The sequence below is a fragment of the Anopheles cruzii genome, chromosome 2 (assembly GCF_943734635.1).
Source record: "Anopheles cruzii chromosome 2, idAnoCruzAS_RS32_06, whole genome shotgun sequence".
Classification (NCBI taxonomy): domain Eukaryota; kingdom Metazoa; phylum Arthropoda; class Insecta; order Diptera; family Culicidae; genus Anopheles; species Anopheles cruzii.
In genome coordinates, this window is record NC_069144.1 from 10095162 (window position 1) to 10110276 (window position 15115).

Sequence of the window (15115 nt, forward strand, 5' to 3'; positions counted from 1 at the left end):
GCCAGATGGTGGCCCCTTTTGGGATTCGTCCTTGTGCCTTGATTCGGGCACCGCCGGAGTGGTTGAGTAGTTTTGCCTCTGTTGCCCATTTCCCGGAAACAATGGCGGACAGTCGAGAATCGGAAGCGCTAGCGCTTCCGAGAGTGCGATCCTTGTTTTCTTTTCTCGCGTTCTCGCGCTATTATCACATTTACGTTTTTTTCTTCGTTCTCCTTTTAGTTTGAAACGGGGGAAAAACGATGCCGATGCCGACGGACCTGTTGTTTGCCTGCCTATTGTTTCGCGTAACGATTGCAAATCACGGATGGGATAACGGTGAAACGGTGGATGAAATTTTGCATCACTCTCGTCGTGGCGTCTGGCGGTTGATTTATGAAGTGTCTTTAATGCTAAGTGCCCGAGCCCGAGCGCTAATAGTTTCGAGAAAGTTTCTTTTCTTATTCTCGCGTTGGCACCACTACGCTCCGGTCAGTCTTTGGGAAGAAGTTTCAATTGGACGAGCGAGTCACAGTCTGGGGCGGGCCCTACGCCAGCTTATGGAACCCTTTTCTTGATAAGGTTTTGGCCTTTGCTATTCCAAAACCGACTGCAAATGTGTTTGACGTGAACTTGGGTCAGGTATCAATACGGCTAATCAAACGTCAAGGTATTGGCCAACACGAAAAGACACTTACCGGTGGTGGTGGACCTTAAGCACGTTACGACACGGACGGTGGAAGCCATAGCCGTGCCGAGACTCCGGTCCATCACCCCGTCCCGCTAAACCCCTCTTTGATTCGGGCTAATCTTGGACCGTCTCGGGTCTCGCGTCAGGTTTCGCCGAGCTTGCTTAGGCTTGAGGAACTAATTTGCAAAACTGGCCCCGGTTAGCGGGCCCTTTTTTCGGACCGAGGACTACTCTGCCTCCCTCTCTCGCTCACTCTCTGTTTGATCTGTTCGCGGCGGAAAAGGTGACAAATTAGACTACCAAATGAGTGTCGCATGATCGGAACCGGTGGGGCTTTTGACCCGCGGCCCGGCCACGTGACCGGCAATGTCACCTTGCGGCGACGGTGAAGTCCTGAAAGCGTTTGATGTGCCAGTATCAAGTCATTTTTCTGCTACTGGGCACTCAAAGGAGGCTTGAGGGGGAAAATCTCAACAAACCGTTGGGTAGACGATTATTAAATTAAATTACTTGGATTCATCTTCCAAAAATTCGCCTTCATCACGCTCCCATGTCAGCGCTCGGCGCAATCAAAAGTGCTTCTCATCGACCGGAGTTACGAAATCACCGTGGCCAATAGCCGGGCCAAAAGAATGGCCATAGCTCCATTCATGCATTCGATTTGCTCCTCGTGGTTCCCCGCGTTTGAGTGTGGCCGCGGGATGCTCTTGAGCTCCACCATCAACCATCATAATCAACCCCTCGGGGGGTGGTCGCGTAGACGAAAGTAACTACGGACCGGCGGGACCGATCAAAATAGTGTGCGCTTTATCGATGTTTTATCAATACGAAATATGAAGCCCGAGGGCCGACGGTCCGCGCACGCGGTTCCGTGGTGCCGAGGGGTCCTCCCGTTCACTTCAGTCACTTTGCATAATGAAATTCGAATATTTGTGTGTAATATTATTTACTACTTCTCCGTGTCACTCGAAGTCCACCGAAACCATCGCGAACTAGACGCCGTGCGGACTGTCCCCCGGGGCGCCATGTCATTGAGCAGTGGTCGCCGCCGCCGCCGAGAGACCAGGGTTTGCCGGGGGTAGGGGAGGCTACAGAGACTATTTTATTGGCACACGATTCTGATTTGCATCGGAAGTGGCTTGCATGGCAGGCAGGTCGAGTCGTGGAACGAGTCTTTGTGATTGGAACGCAGGGTTATATCGCGGCTCCGTTGCAGAAGTACACCCTCGGGCCCGAGGGGAAGTGTACACCGAACGAAAAGCGTCCTTGCCGTGGGTCACAAAATGCGATGAACTTCTTTCGATTATTTCACATAATATGAGCCCGAAGGGAAGAAACAATTTAATCGTTCGATCGATACTTAATTTATTGCGTAAATTGCCAGAAAAAAGGGTGTAGGCCTCCGGGACACCCGGACCAATCCCGTGCCCGGGATTGGGAATTAGTTTCGCACAGAATTGACTGAACGGAACGGAACCTGGCCGTAAGGCCCTACGGCGACTGGGTGCCAGCGCAGATTGAAACGTAGATTTTGTCCACGTTCGGGCCACGTCATCCATTCTAATGTGCACCTCCCGGGTACGTGCCACTTCAATGGAGCAAATTTTATATCGTCGAGTGGCCCCCCGTCTGGTGCCGCGAAAGGAATTACTATTAATCTGCACAAGGCTCCGGGGTCAGCTGTCGGCGGCCGGAGAGCGGCCGCCAACCCAACCACGTAGCGCAGGTGTCAAGCGCGGGTTCAGGTGATGGTCGCAGGACAAAAACTGACCGGCGATGGAGACGCCTGGTGGCCGGTATCGATTCTTGTGGCGCAACGCAAAAGTCACATCACGGCCGCACACAACGCAAAGAATCCGAATTCCGTCGCGCATTGACAGTCAATAAGGAATGGCTGCTGGTGGTAGTGGTGGTGGACGGGGGCGGTCTATGTTGTGCGGTCTCCCGACCAGTCCCACCGGGTTGCCAGAGCCCATTATGTTGGCCCATTAAAACGGGGTCCCCCAATTCCCTTTCCCAGCGACAGAGGGATTCAACTTTCGGCAAACTTTCCAGCCGCTCTCCACCGATGGCGCCGCCGCCGCCGCAGGGAAGGAAGGGACTTTATTCGTCGTAAAATCGTTGACACCAACGGCTTCCTAAGAACGGGGACCCCCGTTATTGCAGCGTCAGAAATTGGCCACTGGAAGCTTGCGGACACGAGAACATCGATGTCGGGTCCCGTGGAAACCCGTTTGTCAGGAGGGATTTCACTTACTGCCAGCCGGCCAGCTATAACTCTCCTTGCGAGTTAGGGCTCCGTCCGGCCCGGCCTGGAGGGCCTCGGACGTCGGTTTACGATCGTGTCGGCAAACCGATGGACGATGGCGATTCCATTAATAGGCCAAGTAGCACCGTCCAGCAAAGTACCCGTCCCCGATTGATACATTAACCAAATGACCAAACAAAGCCGGAGGTCAAGCCGGCGTGTATGTGTTTGTGAGGAGGATCCCACATAAATTTGTTCGCCGTTCGCCCTAGACAAGGCCGGGCCGGGCACTCGTTCAGGAGCGGAGCGTACTCATAAACGAACGAGTGCGAATGGTGCGAACACACGCACACGGGGGTCCGTCATTGAGATCGATTGCAGATAAGATGGTGGATTGTGGGGACAAATGCGACCAACGGTAGAAATAAATCTAACGAAATAAATGCCCAACCCAACCTAACGTTCCCGGTGGGTTCCCGGTTTTCGGGCTGCCCATCGGGTCAGGTTTCCGTCCCCACCACCACCACGGGGTCCTCTGTTTTGTGAGCTAGCGCCGTCTTTTAATGTCACCCCCGAGGGCCGTGATTTTACGATTTATGTTTTTGTGCGGGGGGATTGACCCCAAAGCACCGGACCGGGCCGTGTTGGGGAATTTTGTGGCACTCGGTGTCGGTGCATTGTGTTAATTACACAATCACACATACATTCCTACCGATCCCCAGTACCGGGCGGTTGATTACATTAGTGTATGTACGAGTTACACAAGCCCGTGGGCTCTTCTTCGTTGGCCTTTTTAGGACGGAAAGCTGCCCCAGATCGGTGGGGTCGAGATAAGTTGTATATGGGTGCATCGACAGGTTGTCCTGTGCTCCATAGGGGTTGAAATGGGTGAGTGAGTGAGTGTTTCCCAAGTCCCAAATGCAGCAGAGTCCTACGAACATAGTGTTGGTCATTCGGGTTGGTGGTTCGCTTTAATATCTGACCGCCTTTTAGCCTCTCCACTTTATTAATTGATTTATTTTATTTGTTTCGTTTATTACTTCGTTCGGCACTGTGTACTAGATGAAAGCCATAACACATCCACAACCAACTGTGACTGAGCCTACTTAGCTTGGTACCGAATTGCGTCGCCCCAGGCAACGGGATAGATGAAAAGCCAACAGCAAACATTTGAATCGATTTGATTGAGGAAAGACGAAAAGAAATGGTGTTCTGGGTTAAACCACGTATAATTGATCGAACTAAGCTAACCTAGCATCGTTCGTTTATTCGTATTAATTATTATTTATTTTAGGTCAGTCCAAATGATGTTTCCTCCAAACGAATCTCGTGAAGTGCTCCTCTGTGTGCTCTCGATGCGAAAGGACGGCTGAGGGCCGACAGTTTTAATCGACAATTCGCTAATTAATTCCAAATTGCCGTTACTATTCCCGATCCCCAAAGTGCGCCATGCGGTTGTGCGTTAACATTTTCCAGTAGTGGAAAAAGTGACGAAATGTCACGGAAAAAGTATTTTCAAAAGTGCTCCATTGTGCGTGGCCGTGTGTGTTAGTGTGCCGCTACAAGTCGCAGTCGGTGGGCCGGCTATGACGGAGATGGAGAACGGCCCTCCGTCGTGGTCCCGTGGCCGCTGACTGGTAGTGGTACGAAACCCTAATCCCCGTGCTTCCGGTTGTACCAGCATAGATAAAGAATTAAAAGTGTGTCCAACGTGTTCCACGAACCGGTGCCGCCTGTGCCACTGTGTACCTTGCCCCCGACGAAGGCAAAGAACGCACGGAAAGTGGGCAACGTAACGAACGAGATAATAGAAAAACGTGCAAACAACACCAACCCCAAACGGTGAAACGGCGAAAAGAAGGGCAGTAAAGTAACGCCGAAACGACAACGAAAATGCCGTTCGGCCGGAAGTCACCGCTGGAGGCCCTGGCGATGCCGGGCGCCATCATTGCGTACAAATACAGCCAGTTCCGGCAGCGGCGCCGGGAAGCGGCCAACCGGCGCGTCACCGAACGGGAGCTGTCCGCGCTGCACACCAAAATCGTAAGTAAACCCTAACGTGAAGGCCAGTTAGGGACTCCCTGGAACGCCACGGGTGGCAAATGTAAACTCTGGAATAAAATATGGCGTCCCGCTCAGGTTGCTCTTAACGTTCGGGACAAAAACCTCCTAACATACGGCCATGGACGCCATTTTGCGAGAATGGGTAATTTATCCCTCACCGGTGACGTATTTATTGTCAATTTTATGCCCTCCCAAGCCGGAAGCCGGAGATTGACGTTTGTTGATAAATCAATTTCTCACTCACGTCGGGCACACGTTACCTTCAACGCTCTTATGCTCATGGAGCGCGGGGTTGCGTCAGAAAGAAGGTTGCAAAACAGGAAGCAACGCAAGCATGTGGCGTCTCAGACGCTACCTAATCGATCCCGACGCTGAACCTGTCCGAACCGGCCGAACGTAAAGGACCCGCCGAAGGCATCCAGAGGCGGCTGGAATGGGGAACGGAAAAATAAAAGCAAAATGGCGACGGACAAGGCACATTTCGTAACCCGAGAAGCTTGGGAAAAGGCCAACCGCACACACCGCGACACCGTGGGGCCACTTGGGCCCCAGTGTGCCACTGTGCCGCTGTGGGAAATCCGCTTTTTGCTACGATACGGTGCACCGATGTAGGTGGCGGGTTTCGATCAACGCGGCGCTCCCTTAACGCTACTGGTCGGTGTTGTTGGTGGTACGCTCGTGTCCGCTCCACGCGAAGGTTGAACGACGGGAAAAATCACGAACGACAGGAGTAAATATTTGCGGTAGATGGCGAACGTCTCCCGCGAGGGACGTCTGCCGAGGCCGTTGGCGATACAATTTGTTAAACAAGTGTTAAACCCGCAGTAGGGCCACTAGGCGCGCACAGAGCGCCGGGGTTTGTATGCCGCTAATTCTGCACTCACCAATATGAACTACTCAAACCGCCTTTCCGATGCAAGGTTCACAATTGGGGACTTGAATGTGCACTCCTTGTTTAGTGTATGCCATCATTGCACAATTATTTAACATACATTACATCAAACTTGAATACGACCTCCATTTTCGTAACCCTTGATTGATTTAGTATCGCCTTTGTCGAATATTTTTGCAATATCCTTATTACTTTCTTCTATAAAAATCCATATTTATGATCATTTGATCGTCTAACATCGATTAGTTTGCTGTGCTTCGAAGTTTTCGTCATCTTACAAGCTGAGAATTAACAGTAAATGTCTTGTGGAATCTTTATCGCGCTTTGCTAATCCTCAATTCGACATTGGTATCACTAGTAAATCACTAAATTTGCCCGTTGCCGACAACCCGAGTCGGTGACACCGCAAGAAAGAGATGGCTGATCGAAACAGTTCGATCAGCAACACTGATTTACTATTACTATTAATCGATGCATTGTCAGGATTCGAACTGACCGGTCTTTCGGATAGAAACCGGATAATCGGTGCAGCACAGACGGATGTTCATTTTACGGGCCGTAACTTAACGCAAAACCGGGAAAGCGAGTGTAGTGTATTATAGGATATAGTAGTTGTGTTAGTGTTAAGTTACGATACGATGATACGTTCAAATAAATATCAGTCTATAACCAGCCACCGCAGTGTCAAGATATAATAGCGAGTTCCCTGACCGAGAACGAGGTGCCACAAGCCGTCGTACGGACGTGCGCCAGGCGAGCCGCATCCTTTTGGTAGGTGGGTGGCCAGGTGAGCGAGTGAAACTAAATTAATTCCAAACGAACTTCCACTAGGTGGTTTTTTTTTATTTTAATCAAACGACTGAAGATTTTCTCCTTCCGAAACTGCACCTTCTTTCCGCACAACGCCTTTCAATTCACAGTCCTATCGTAAACGGGGATACAAGCGTTTGTTGGCAAAGTCGATTCTACAAGAGGGCATCAACTTATGTAGCCGTCTGACCGCAAGCAGAGTCGCCAAGCGTTCGTCGAGGATCAGTCTCTTTAGCATAGGGAACTTTTCCGGTATTTGGTTAAGTTCATCTTCCTCTAACCTCAAGCGTCGAAGCTTTCTAGATGAAAGATGCCTTGGGCGCTGAAAGGGTTGTGAAGAGTTTATTCTATTAAACATCACGACCTCAAACCTCTCTCTTATACATTGAACACTTACCGAACAAAGTGACAATGTTAGGCACCGAGCGTTGTTGCGATGAAAGCAACTAATGCAAGTAGCGCCCGATACTGTAAGATCCTGCAAATGTTCCAATCGATCAAACCTAACAGAATCGGGAAATATAACCTGCGAAAGAAATCAAAACCAATGAAACGGCGGCTTTGTAGCAACGAAGGTCTAGGGTTAATGGCTAATCTTACCCCATGTCTAAAGCATAGTTCTAAGCGTTGGACACTAGAAAACCTCTCGAAAATGAAGTCAAACATGTTGTAAGACATGCGATACTCCTTGATCTGTAGACAGTTCAATTGTAGCACGACTTCGCAAAGGTTCTTCAGCAGAACTAGAGGATAATACACATTTAAATGTACGGTTTTGAGTGATACGAAAGCTCCACGGAACATTTTTGTATTCACTGCTCCTTCCAATGATAGGTGCTGCAAAAAATGGCATTTTAGGTAAAAAAATCTTTTCGGCGTCTTATTTGCTTACCTCCAGCTTGGACAGTTGCACCAGAGACTCTAATGATCCTGCTTCCGGATTATGCAAACTCAAGTGCAGATACGTCAACTCCGGACAGTGGCTAGTAATGCTTCGAATCCATTCTACTGGGACAGTCTCGGCGATGGAGAGTCTTCGAAGTAAGGGATGCCGTCGAAAAAAGTCGCTACTACTGCTTGAAACTGCACGAAAAACTCTACCCAAGGTGAAATCCTCTAGAACTGCGAACGTTTGCTCGAGAAAAGGCTGGAAGTATGTTGCATTAAACTGATACACGTGAACAACTTTTAGCTGTCCCCTCAGGCATTTCCAAGCTTCCAGTTCACGATCTGTCTTGCAGTTCATGTAGAGACTCTGCAAATTTGGCATACTCCGGCGGAAGAAGTCAAAAAGATTGTCTGTTGAACAGTCTAACACCAACGATTTCAAATTCGGTAAATCCGGGAACGGTCCATTCGTTTTGCAATCTTGATAATGGAAAGAAACCGACAAATGCTGTAGTTCAGAAGCCTCCAGCAGAAGCAATCGCAATTGCTCGGAGGTAAGAGAACATCTTAGGTCCAACATTCGACCATGACGCTTTAGCGTGCGCAGTAACGGCATTAATCTTCCAAGCGGATCTTGCCACCAATCTCTTTGGCGAACGATACGATAACTCCTTTTAGTGTTGACCAAAATCGCATTCGACTCGCCGGAAGTAGGAAGCGCCAAGCATACACGGTTCATTCTGCGACCAGAAAACGTCAGTTCTGACCACCGTCGGCACACGCGGGACGCTCGCGTCAACTCGAACACATCGAGGTTATCGAAAATCTGGCATAAAATCTGCCGAAAACAAACACTTATTAGTCAGCTACAATGGCCTCAAATTGTGAACCACTTACTTCATCCGGGAAATCGTTTAGTTTAGTTTTTTTTTTTAGATTCATGTTTGTTTAGTAGAATGTTCACTGCGCAAATTGCTTTAACTGAAATGGGCAACCGATAACAATGGAGTCTAGATCGAACTGTGTTAAAAAGTGCGTTGGCAGAATAACTGTCAAAAAGACAGGATTGCTCGACCGTAGTCCAGGGTTGTAGTTTTCGTTACTTATTACACCAAATTACCCCTAACAAATATTTTTTAACCGTTTGGTGCACAAAATGTTTGCAGAAAATATTGTGCAGTGGGCATTTCATTCGATAAGCATCTAGCAAGGTATCATTGGTAATTATGAATTGTTTGTAAGCACACCATTTATTTTCTGTAAATAAAATCTTTCGCCCAAATCGCGCCACTCGCTGAATTTGACGCCCGTTGCGTACAACATTCTCCGATGATTGTGACCCACATTTTAGGGTGGCAACTGGTCGGTCGTTGATGGCTCCAATCGGTCTACCTCCAGCCAAGAGTGCGTGTGCCAAGACCGTCACGGTGACCGATCTCCTGGCGACAGCGCCCCCGGAATGAGCTCGCCCACACAACGCGTCCCACGCCAGTCCACCCGAAAGGCAAACAGAAGCAATCCCACATCCGAACCGAGCCGTCGGTACGCGTGTGTCTTCGGCACACTCTGGGTGTCCACCGGGATGTTGATCGAAAGATTCTCTTCATGGTCGTACGTACTCTAAAAATAGTCCCGTTTCCCCGGACGCTTCCCACGTTTGTCTGGGACGCTTTTGTGTGTTGAGCAGATTCAAAGAATCCAAATCGTTGATCATCAACAAAGGACACCGGCAGCGAGACGGCAGCCCAGATTGAGAATCTTCGTTGTAACGGTTCGCAGGCCGCGTCCGGCTACCGTGAAGGGACGTGCTGTCGAACACACGTCATTTAACTTACTGCGAAGGCAGCACGGAGACAAAATGTTTGCATGCTGGAGCCATCCTCGAACGGAGCGACTCTTAGAATGTTCCAAACAGGACACACAGTTCGGTGAGAATTCCGGTGATCCTCGAGTCCGGTGTCCTGTGCCAAGGCTCGTTGTGGTCACAAGGGGATCGCGCTGGGGGCCATCAACGATCGGCGGGGAGGGCACCGCCACGGCACACCGTGCCGCGGTGGATCAGGGATGCGGTCAGCATTAAATCTTTAATGCACCATACCGGAACCCCTTATTAACCTGCGTTCCGGTGTTCTTTCGTTTCTTCGACGTTGGGCGTTTGACGTTTTTAGGGTTTGAAAATTTGAATTTATTATTAATTTACATACGACACCTATCTATCTACACGGTCCGGGACCGCACCCGGGCCCTTTTTTGGCATTTTCTCTTCCTCGCTCTCCCTCTTTCTCTTTTTCTTATGAGCTACGCACGTCTTTTTGTGAGTTCTTGCCGAACGGTGGCTGCGGGTTGGTCGAAAGGTAGAACTTGCTGCGCAGCGTCCGATCGGTGTACATACATTAGTGTCACTAGTAAATCACTAAATCTACCTTTGCCCGTTGCCGACAACCCGAGTCGGTGACACCACAAGAAAGAGATGGCTGATCGAAACAGTTCGATCAGCAACACTGATTTACTATTGCTATTAATCGATGCATTGTCAGGGTTCGAACTGACCGGTCTTTCGGATAGACACCGGATAATCGGTGCAGCACAGACGGATGTTCATTTTACGGATCGTAACTTAACGCAAAACCGGGAAAGCGAGTTCCCTGACCGAGAACGAGGTGCCACAAGCCGTCGTACGGACGTGCGCCAGGCGAGCCGCATCCTTTTGGTAGGTGGGTGGCCAAGTAAAATTAAAAAGATACAAACGAACTTAGTTGTTCCAAAACCAACTAGATCTAGTAGAACTACCAATCTACTAGGTGGTTTTTTTATTTAAATCAAACGACTGAAGATTTTCTCCTTCCGAAACTGCACCTTCTTTCCGCTCAGAACGCCTTTCAATTCACAGTCCCATCGTCAATGGGGATAGAAGCGTTTGTTGTCAAAGTCGATTCTACAAGAGGGCATCAACTTATGTAGCCGTCTGACCGCAGGCAGAGTCGCCATGCGTTCGTCGAGGAACAGTCTCTTTAGCATAGGGAACTTTTCCGGTATTTGGTTAAGATCATCTTCATCGAACCTCAAGCGTCGAAGCTTTCTAGATGAAAGCATTGGGCGCTGAAAGAGTTGTGAAGAGTTTATTCTATTAAACATTACGACCCTAACCCTCTCTCTGGTACATTGAACACTTACCGAACAAAATGACAATGTCAAGGACCGAGCGTTGTTGCGATGAAAGCAACTAATGCAAGTAGCCCCCAATACTGTAAGATCCTGCAAATGTTTCAATCGATCAAACCTAACAGAATCGGGCAATGCAATCTGCGAAAGAAATCAAAACCAATGAAACGGCGGCTTTGTAGCAACGATGGTCTAGGGTTAATGGCTAATCTTACCTCATTTCTAAAGCATAGTTCTAAGCGTTGGACACTCGAAAACCTCTCTTCGGTGAGAATTCCGGTGATCCTCGAGTCCGGTGTCCTGTGCCAAGCCTCGTTGTGGTCACAAGGGGATCGCGCGGGGGGCCATCAACGATCGGCGGGGAGGGCACCGCCAAGGCACACCGTGCCGCGGTGGATCAGGGATGCGGTCAGCATTAAATCTTTAATGCACCATACCGACCCGTTCCGTTAGCCGGAACCCCCTTATTAACCTGGGTTCCGGTGTTCCTTCGCTCCTTCGATGTTGGACGTTTGACGTTTTTGGGGTTTTAAAATTTGAATTTATTATTAATTTACATACGACACCTATCTACCTACACGGTCCGGGACCGCCACCGGGCCCTTTTTTGGCATTTTCTCTTCCTCGCTCTCCCTCTTTCTCTTTTTCTTATGAGCTACGCACGTCTTTTTGTGAGTTCTTGCCGAACGGTGGCTGCGGGTTGGTCGAAAGGTAGAACTTGCTGCGCAGCGTCCGATCGGTGTACATACATTAGTGTCACTAGTAAATCACTAAATCTACCTTTGCCCGTTGCCGACAACCCGAGTCGGTGACACCACAAGAAAGAGATGGCTGATCGAAACAGTTCGATCAGCAACACTGATTTACTATTGCTATTAATCGATGCATTGTCAGGGTTCGAACTGACCGGTCTTTCGGATAGAAACCGGATAATCGGTGCAGCACAGACGGATGTTCATTTTACGGATCGTAACTTAACGCAAAACCGGGAAAGCGAGTTCCCTGACCGAGAACGAGGTGCCACAAGCCGTCGTACGGACGTGCGCCAGGCGAGCCGCATCCTTTTGGTAGGTGGGTGGCCAAGTAAAATTAAAAAGATACAAACGAACTTAGTTGTTCCAAAACCAACTAGATCTAGTAGAACTACCAATCTACTAGGTGGTTTTTTTTATTTAAATCAAACGACTGAAGATTTTCTCCTTCCGAAACTGCACCTTCTTTCCGCTCAGAACGCCTTTCAATTCACAGTCCCATCGTCAATGGGGATAGAAGCGTTTGTTGTCAAAGTCGATTCTACAAGAGGGCATCAACTTATGTAGCCGTCTGACCGCAGGCAGAGTCGCCATGCGTTCGTCGAGGAACAGTCTCTTTAGCATAGGGAACTTTTCCGGTATTTGGTTAAGATCATCTTCCATCGAACCTCAAGCGTCGAAGCTTTCTAGATGAAAGCTTGGGCGCTGAAAGAGTTGTGAAGAGTTTATTCTATTAAACATTACGACCCTAACCCTCTCTCTGGTACATTGAACACTTACCGAACAAAATGACAATGTCAAGGACCGAGCGTTGTTGCGATGAAAGCAACTAATGCAAGTAGCGCCCGATACTGTAAGATCCTGCAAATGTTTCAATCGATCAAACCTAACAGAATCGGGCAATGCAATCTGCGAAAGAAATCAAAACCAATGAAACGGCGGCTTTGTAGCAACGATGGTCTAGGGTTAATGGCTAATCTTACCTCATTTCTAAAGCATAGTTCTAAGCGTTGGACACTCGAAAACCTCTCGAAAATGAAGTCTAACATCTTGTAAGACAAGCGATATTCCTTGATCTGTAGACAGTTCAATTGTAGCACGACTTCGCAAAGGTTCTTCAGCAGAACTAGAGGATAATACACATTTAAATGTACGGTTTTGAGTGATACGAAAGCTCCACGGAACATTTTTGTATTCACTGCTCCTTCCAATGATAGGTGCTGCAAAAAATGGCATTTTAGGTAAAAAAATCTTTTCGGCGTCTTATTTGCTTACCTCCAGCTTGGACAGTTGCACCAGAGACTCTAATGATCCTGCTTCCGGATTATGCAAACTCAAGTGCAGATACGTCAACTCCGGACAGTGGCTAGTAATGCTTCGAATCCATTCTACTGGGACAGTCTCGGCGATGGAGAGTCTTCGAAGTAAGGGATGCCGTCGAAAAAAGTCGCTACTACTGCTTGAAACTGCACGAAAAACTTACCCAAGGTGAAATCCTCTAGAACTGCGAACGTTTGCTCGAGAAAAGGCTGGAAGTATGTTGCATTAAACTGATACACGTGAACAACTTTTAGCTGTCCCCTCAGGCATTTCCAAGCTTCCAGTTCACGATCTGTCTTGCAGTTCATGTAGAGACTCTGCAAATTTGGCATACTCCGGCGGAAGAAGTCAAAAAGATTGTCTGTTGAACAGTCTAACACCAACGATTTCAAATTCGGTAAATCCGGGAACGGTCCATTCGTTTTGCAATCTTGATAATGGAAAGAAACCGACAAATGCTGTAGTTCAGAAGCCTCCAGCAGAAGCAATCGCAATTGCTCGGAGGTAAGAGAACATCTTAGGTCCAACATTCGACCATGACGCTTTAGCGTGCGCAGTAACGGCATTAATCTTCCAAGCGGATCTTGCCACCAATCTCTTTGGCGAACGATACGATAACTCCTTTTAGTGTTGACCAAAATCGCATTCGACTCGCCGGAAGTAGGAAGCGCCAAGCATACACGGTTCATTCTGCGACCAGAAAACGTCAGTTCTGACCACCGTCGGCACACGCGGGACGCTCGCGTCAACTCGAACACATCGAGGTTATCGAAAATCTGGCATAAAATCTGCCGAAAACAAACACTTATTAGTCAGCTACAATGGCCTCAAATTGTGAACCACTTACTTCATCCGGGAAATCGTTTAGTTTAGTTTTTTTTTTTAGATTCATGTTTGTTTAGTAGAATGTTCACTGCGCAAATTGCTTTAACTGAAATGGGCAACCGATAACAATGGAGTCTAGATCAAAACAGGATTAAAACCCGCGTTGTCAGAATAAGTGTCAAAAAGACAGGATTACTCGACCGCAGTCCAGGGTTGTAGTTTTCGTTACTTATTACACCAAATCACCCCTAAAAAATATTTTTGAACCGTTTGCTGCACAAAATGTTTGCAGAAAATATTGTGCAGTGGGCATTTCATTCGATAAGCATCTAGCAAGGTATAATTGGTAATTATGGTTTGTTTGTAAGCACATTATTTTCTGTAAGTAAAATCTTTCGCCCAAATCGCGCCACTCGCTGAATTGATTTGACGTACATTTGGCGTACAACATTCTCCGATGATTGTGACCCACATTTTAGGGTGGCAACTGGTCGGTCGTTGATGGCTCCAATCGGTCTACCTCCAGCCAAGAGTGCGTGTGCCAAGACCGTCACGGTGACCGATCTCCTGGCGACAGCGCCCCCGGAATGAGCTCGCCCACACAACGCGTCCCACGCCAGTCCACCCGAAAGGCAAACAGAAGCAATCCCACATCCGAACCGAGCCGTCGGTACGCGTGTGTCTTCGGCACACTCTGGGTGTCCACCGGGATGTTGATCGAAAGATTCTCTTCATGGTCGTACGTACTCTAAAAATAGTCCCGTTTCCCCGGACGCTTCCCACGTTTGTCTGGGACGCTTTTGTGTGTTGAGCAGATTCAAAGAATCCAAATCGTTGATCATCAACAAAGGACACCGGCAGCGAGACGGCAGCCCAGATTGAGAATCTTCATTGTAACGGTTCGCAGGCCGCGTCCGGCTACCGTGAAGGGACGTGCTGTCGAACACACGTCATTTAACTTACTGCGAAGGCAGCACGGAGACAAAATGTTTGCATGCTGGAGGCATCCTCGGTGGAGCGAAATTGTGTCAAGCTGGCTGCGAGGACACATCATACATTCCGCGGGCAATGGCCCGGAGCGAAAGGCTTCAATCGTTTGTCGTAACGAGGTAGTTCATCTTTTCTTTTCGGTTGGCCAACTGCGAGGTAAAGGACCAGGCCGAAAGGTCGACGAAAAATCGATTCGTAACGGATGGACCCGCAACGCAGATGGGAGCAGTTCGATGGGGAGAGCGTTCGAGAAGTGGTCAGCATTCTCGCACGAACCGGAACCGGGAGAACATCGAAAAAATAATAAAATAAAGCACCTCGCGATCGGTCGGAACTCAAGCCTACTACAAACGAGCGACAGAAAAACACGGCCCAAACACCAAGTGCGGAACATGATTTGTCATCTGTTTGTCAGATCTGTCTGCCGACGCGACTCAACGCCTCCTCCGACTCTGTCCCAGTTTGATTCTCTGGCGCCGGTACGAACCGGTAACGTG

General features: G+C 48.7%; 1 protein-coding gene across 1 annotated transcript in view; it reads left to right on the top strand.

Moving 5' to 3' along the window:
• Positions 1-4808: 4808 nt before the first annotated feature.
• LOC128268231 (midnolin homolog) overlaps positions 4809-15115 on the top strand; it is a 36525-nt gene continuing 26218 nt past the window's right edge. Inside the window, exon 1 of the mRNA XM_053005269.1 lies at positions 4809-4958. Within this exon, the coding sequence (XP_052861229.1) occupies positions 4809-4958 (150 nt within the window). The remainder of the gene's footprint in view (positions 4959-15115) is intronic.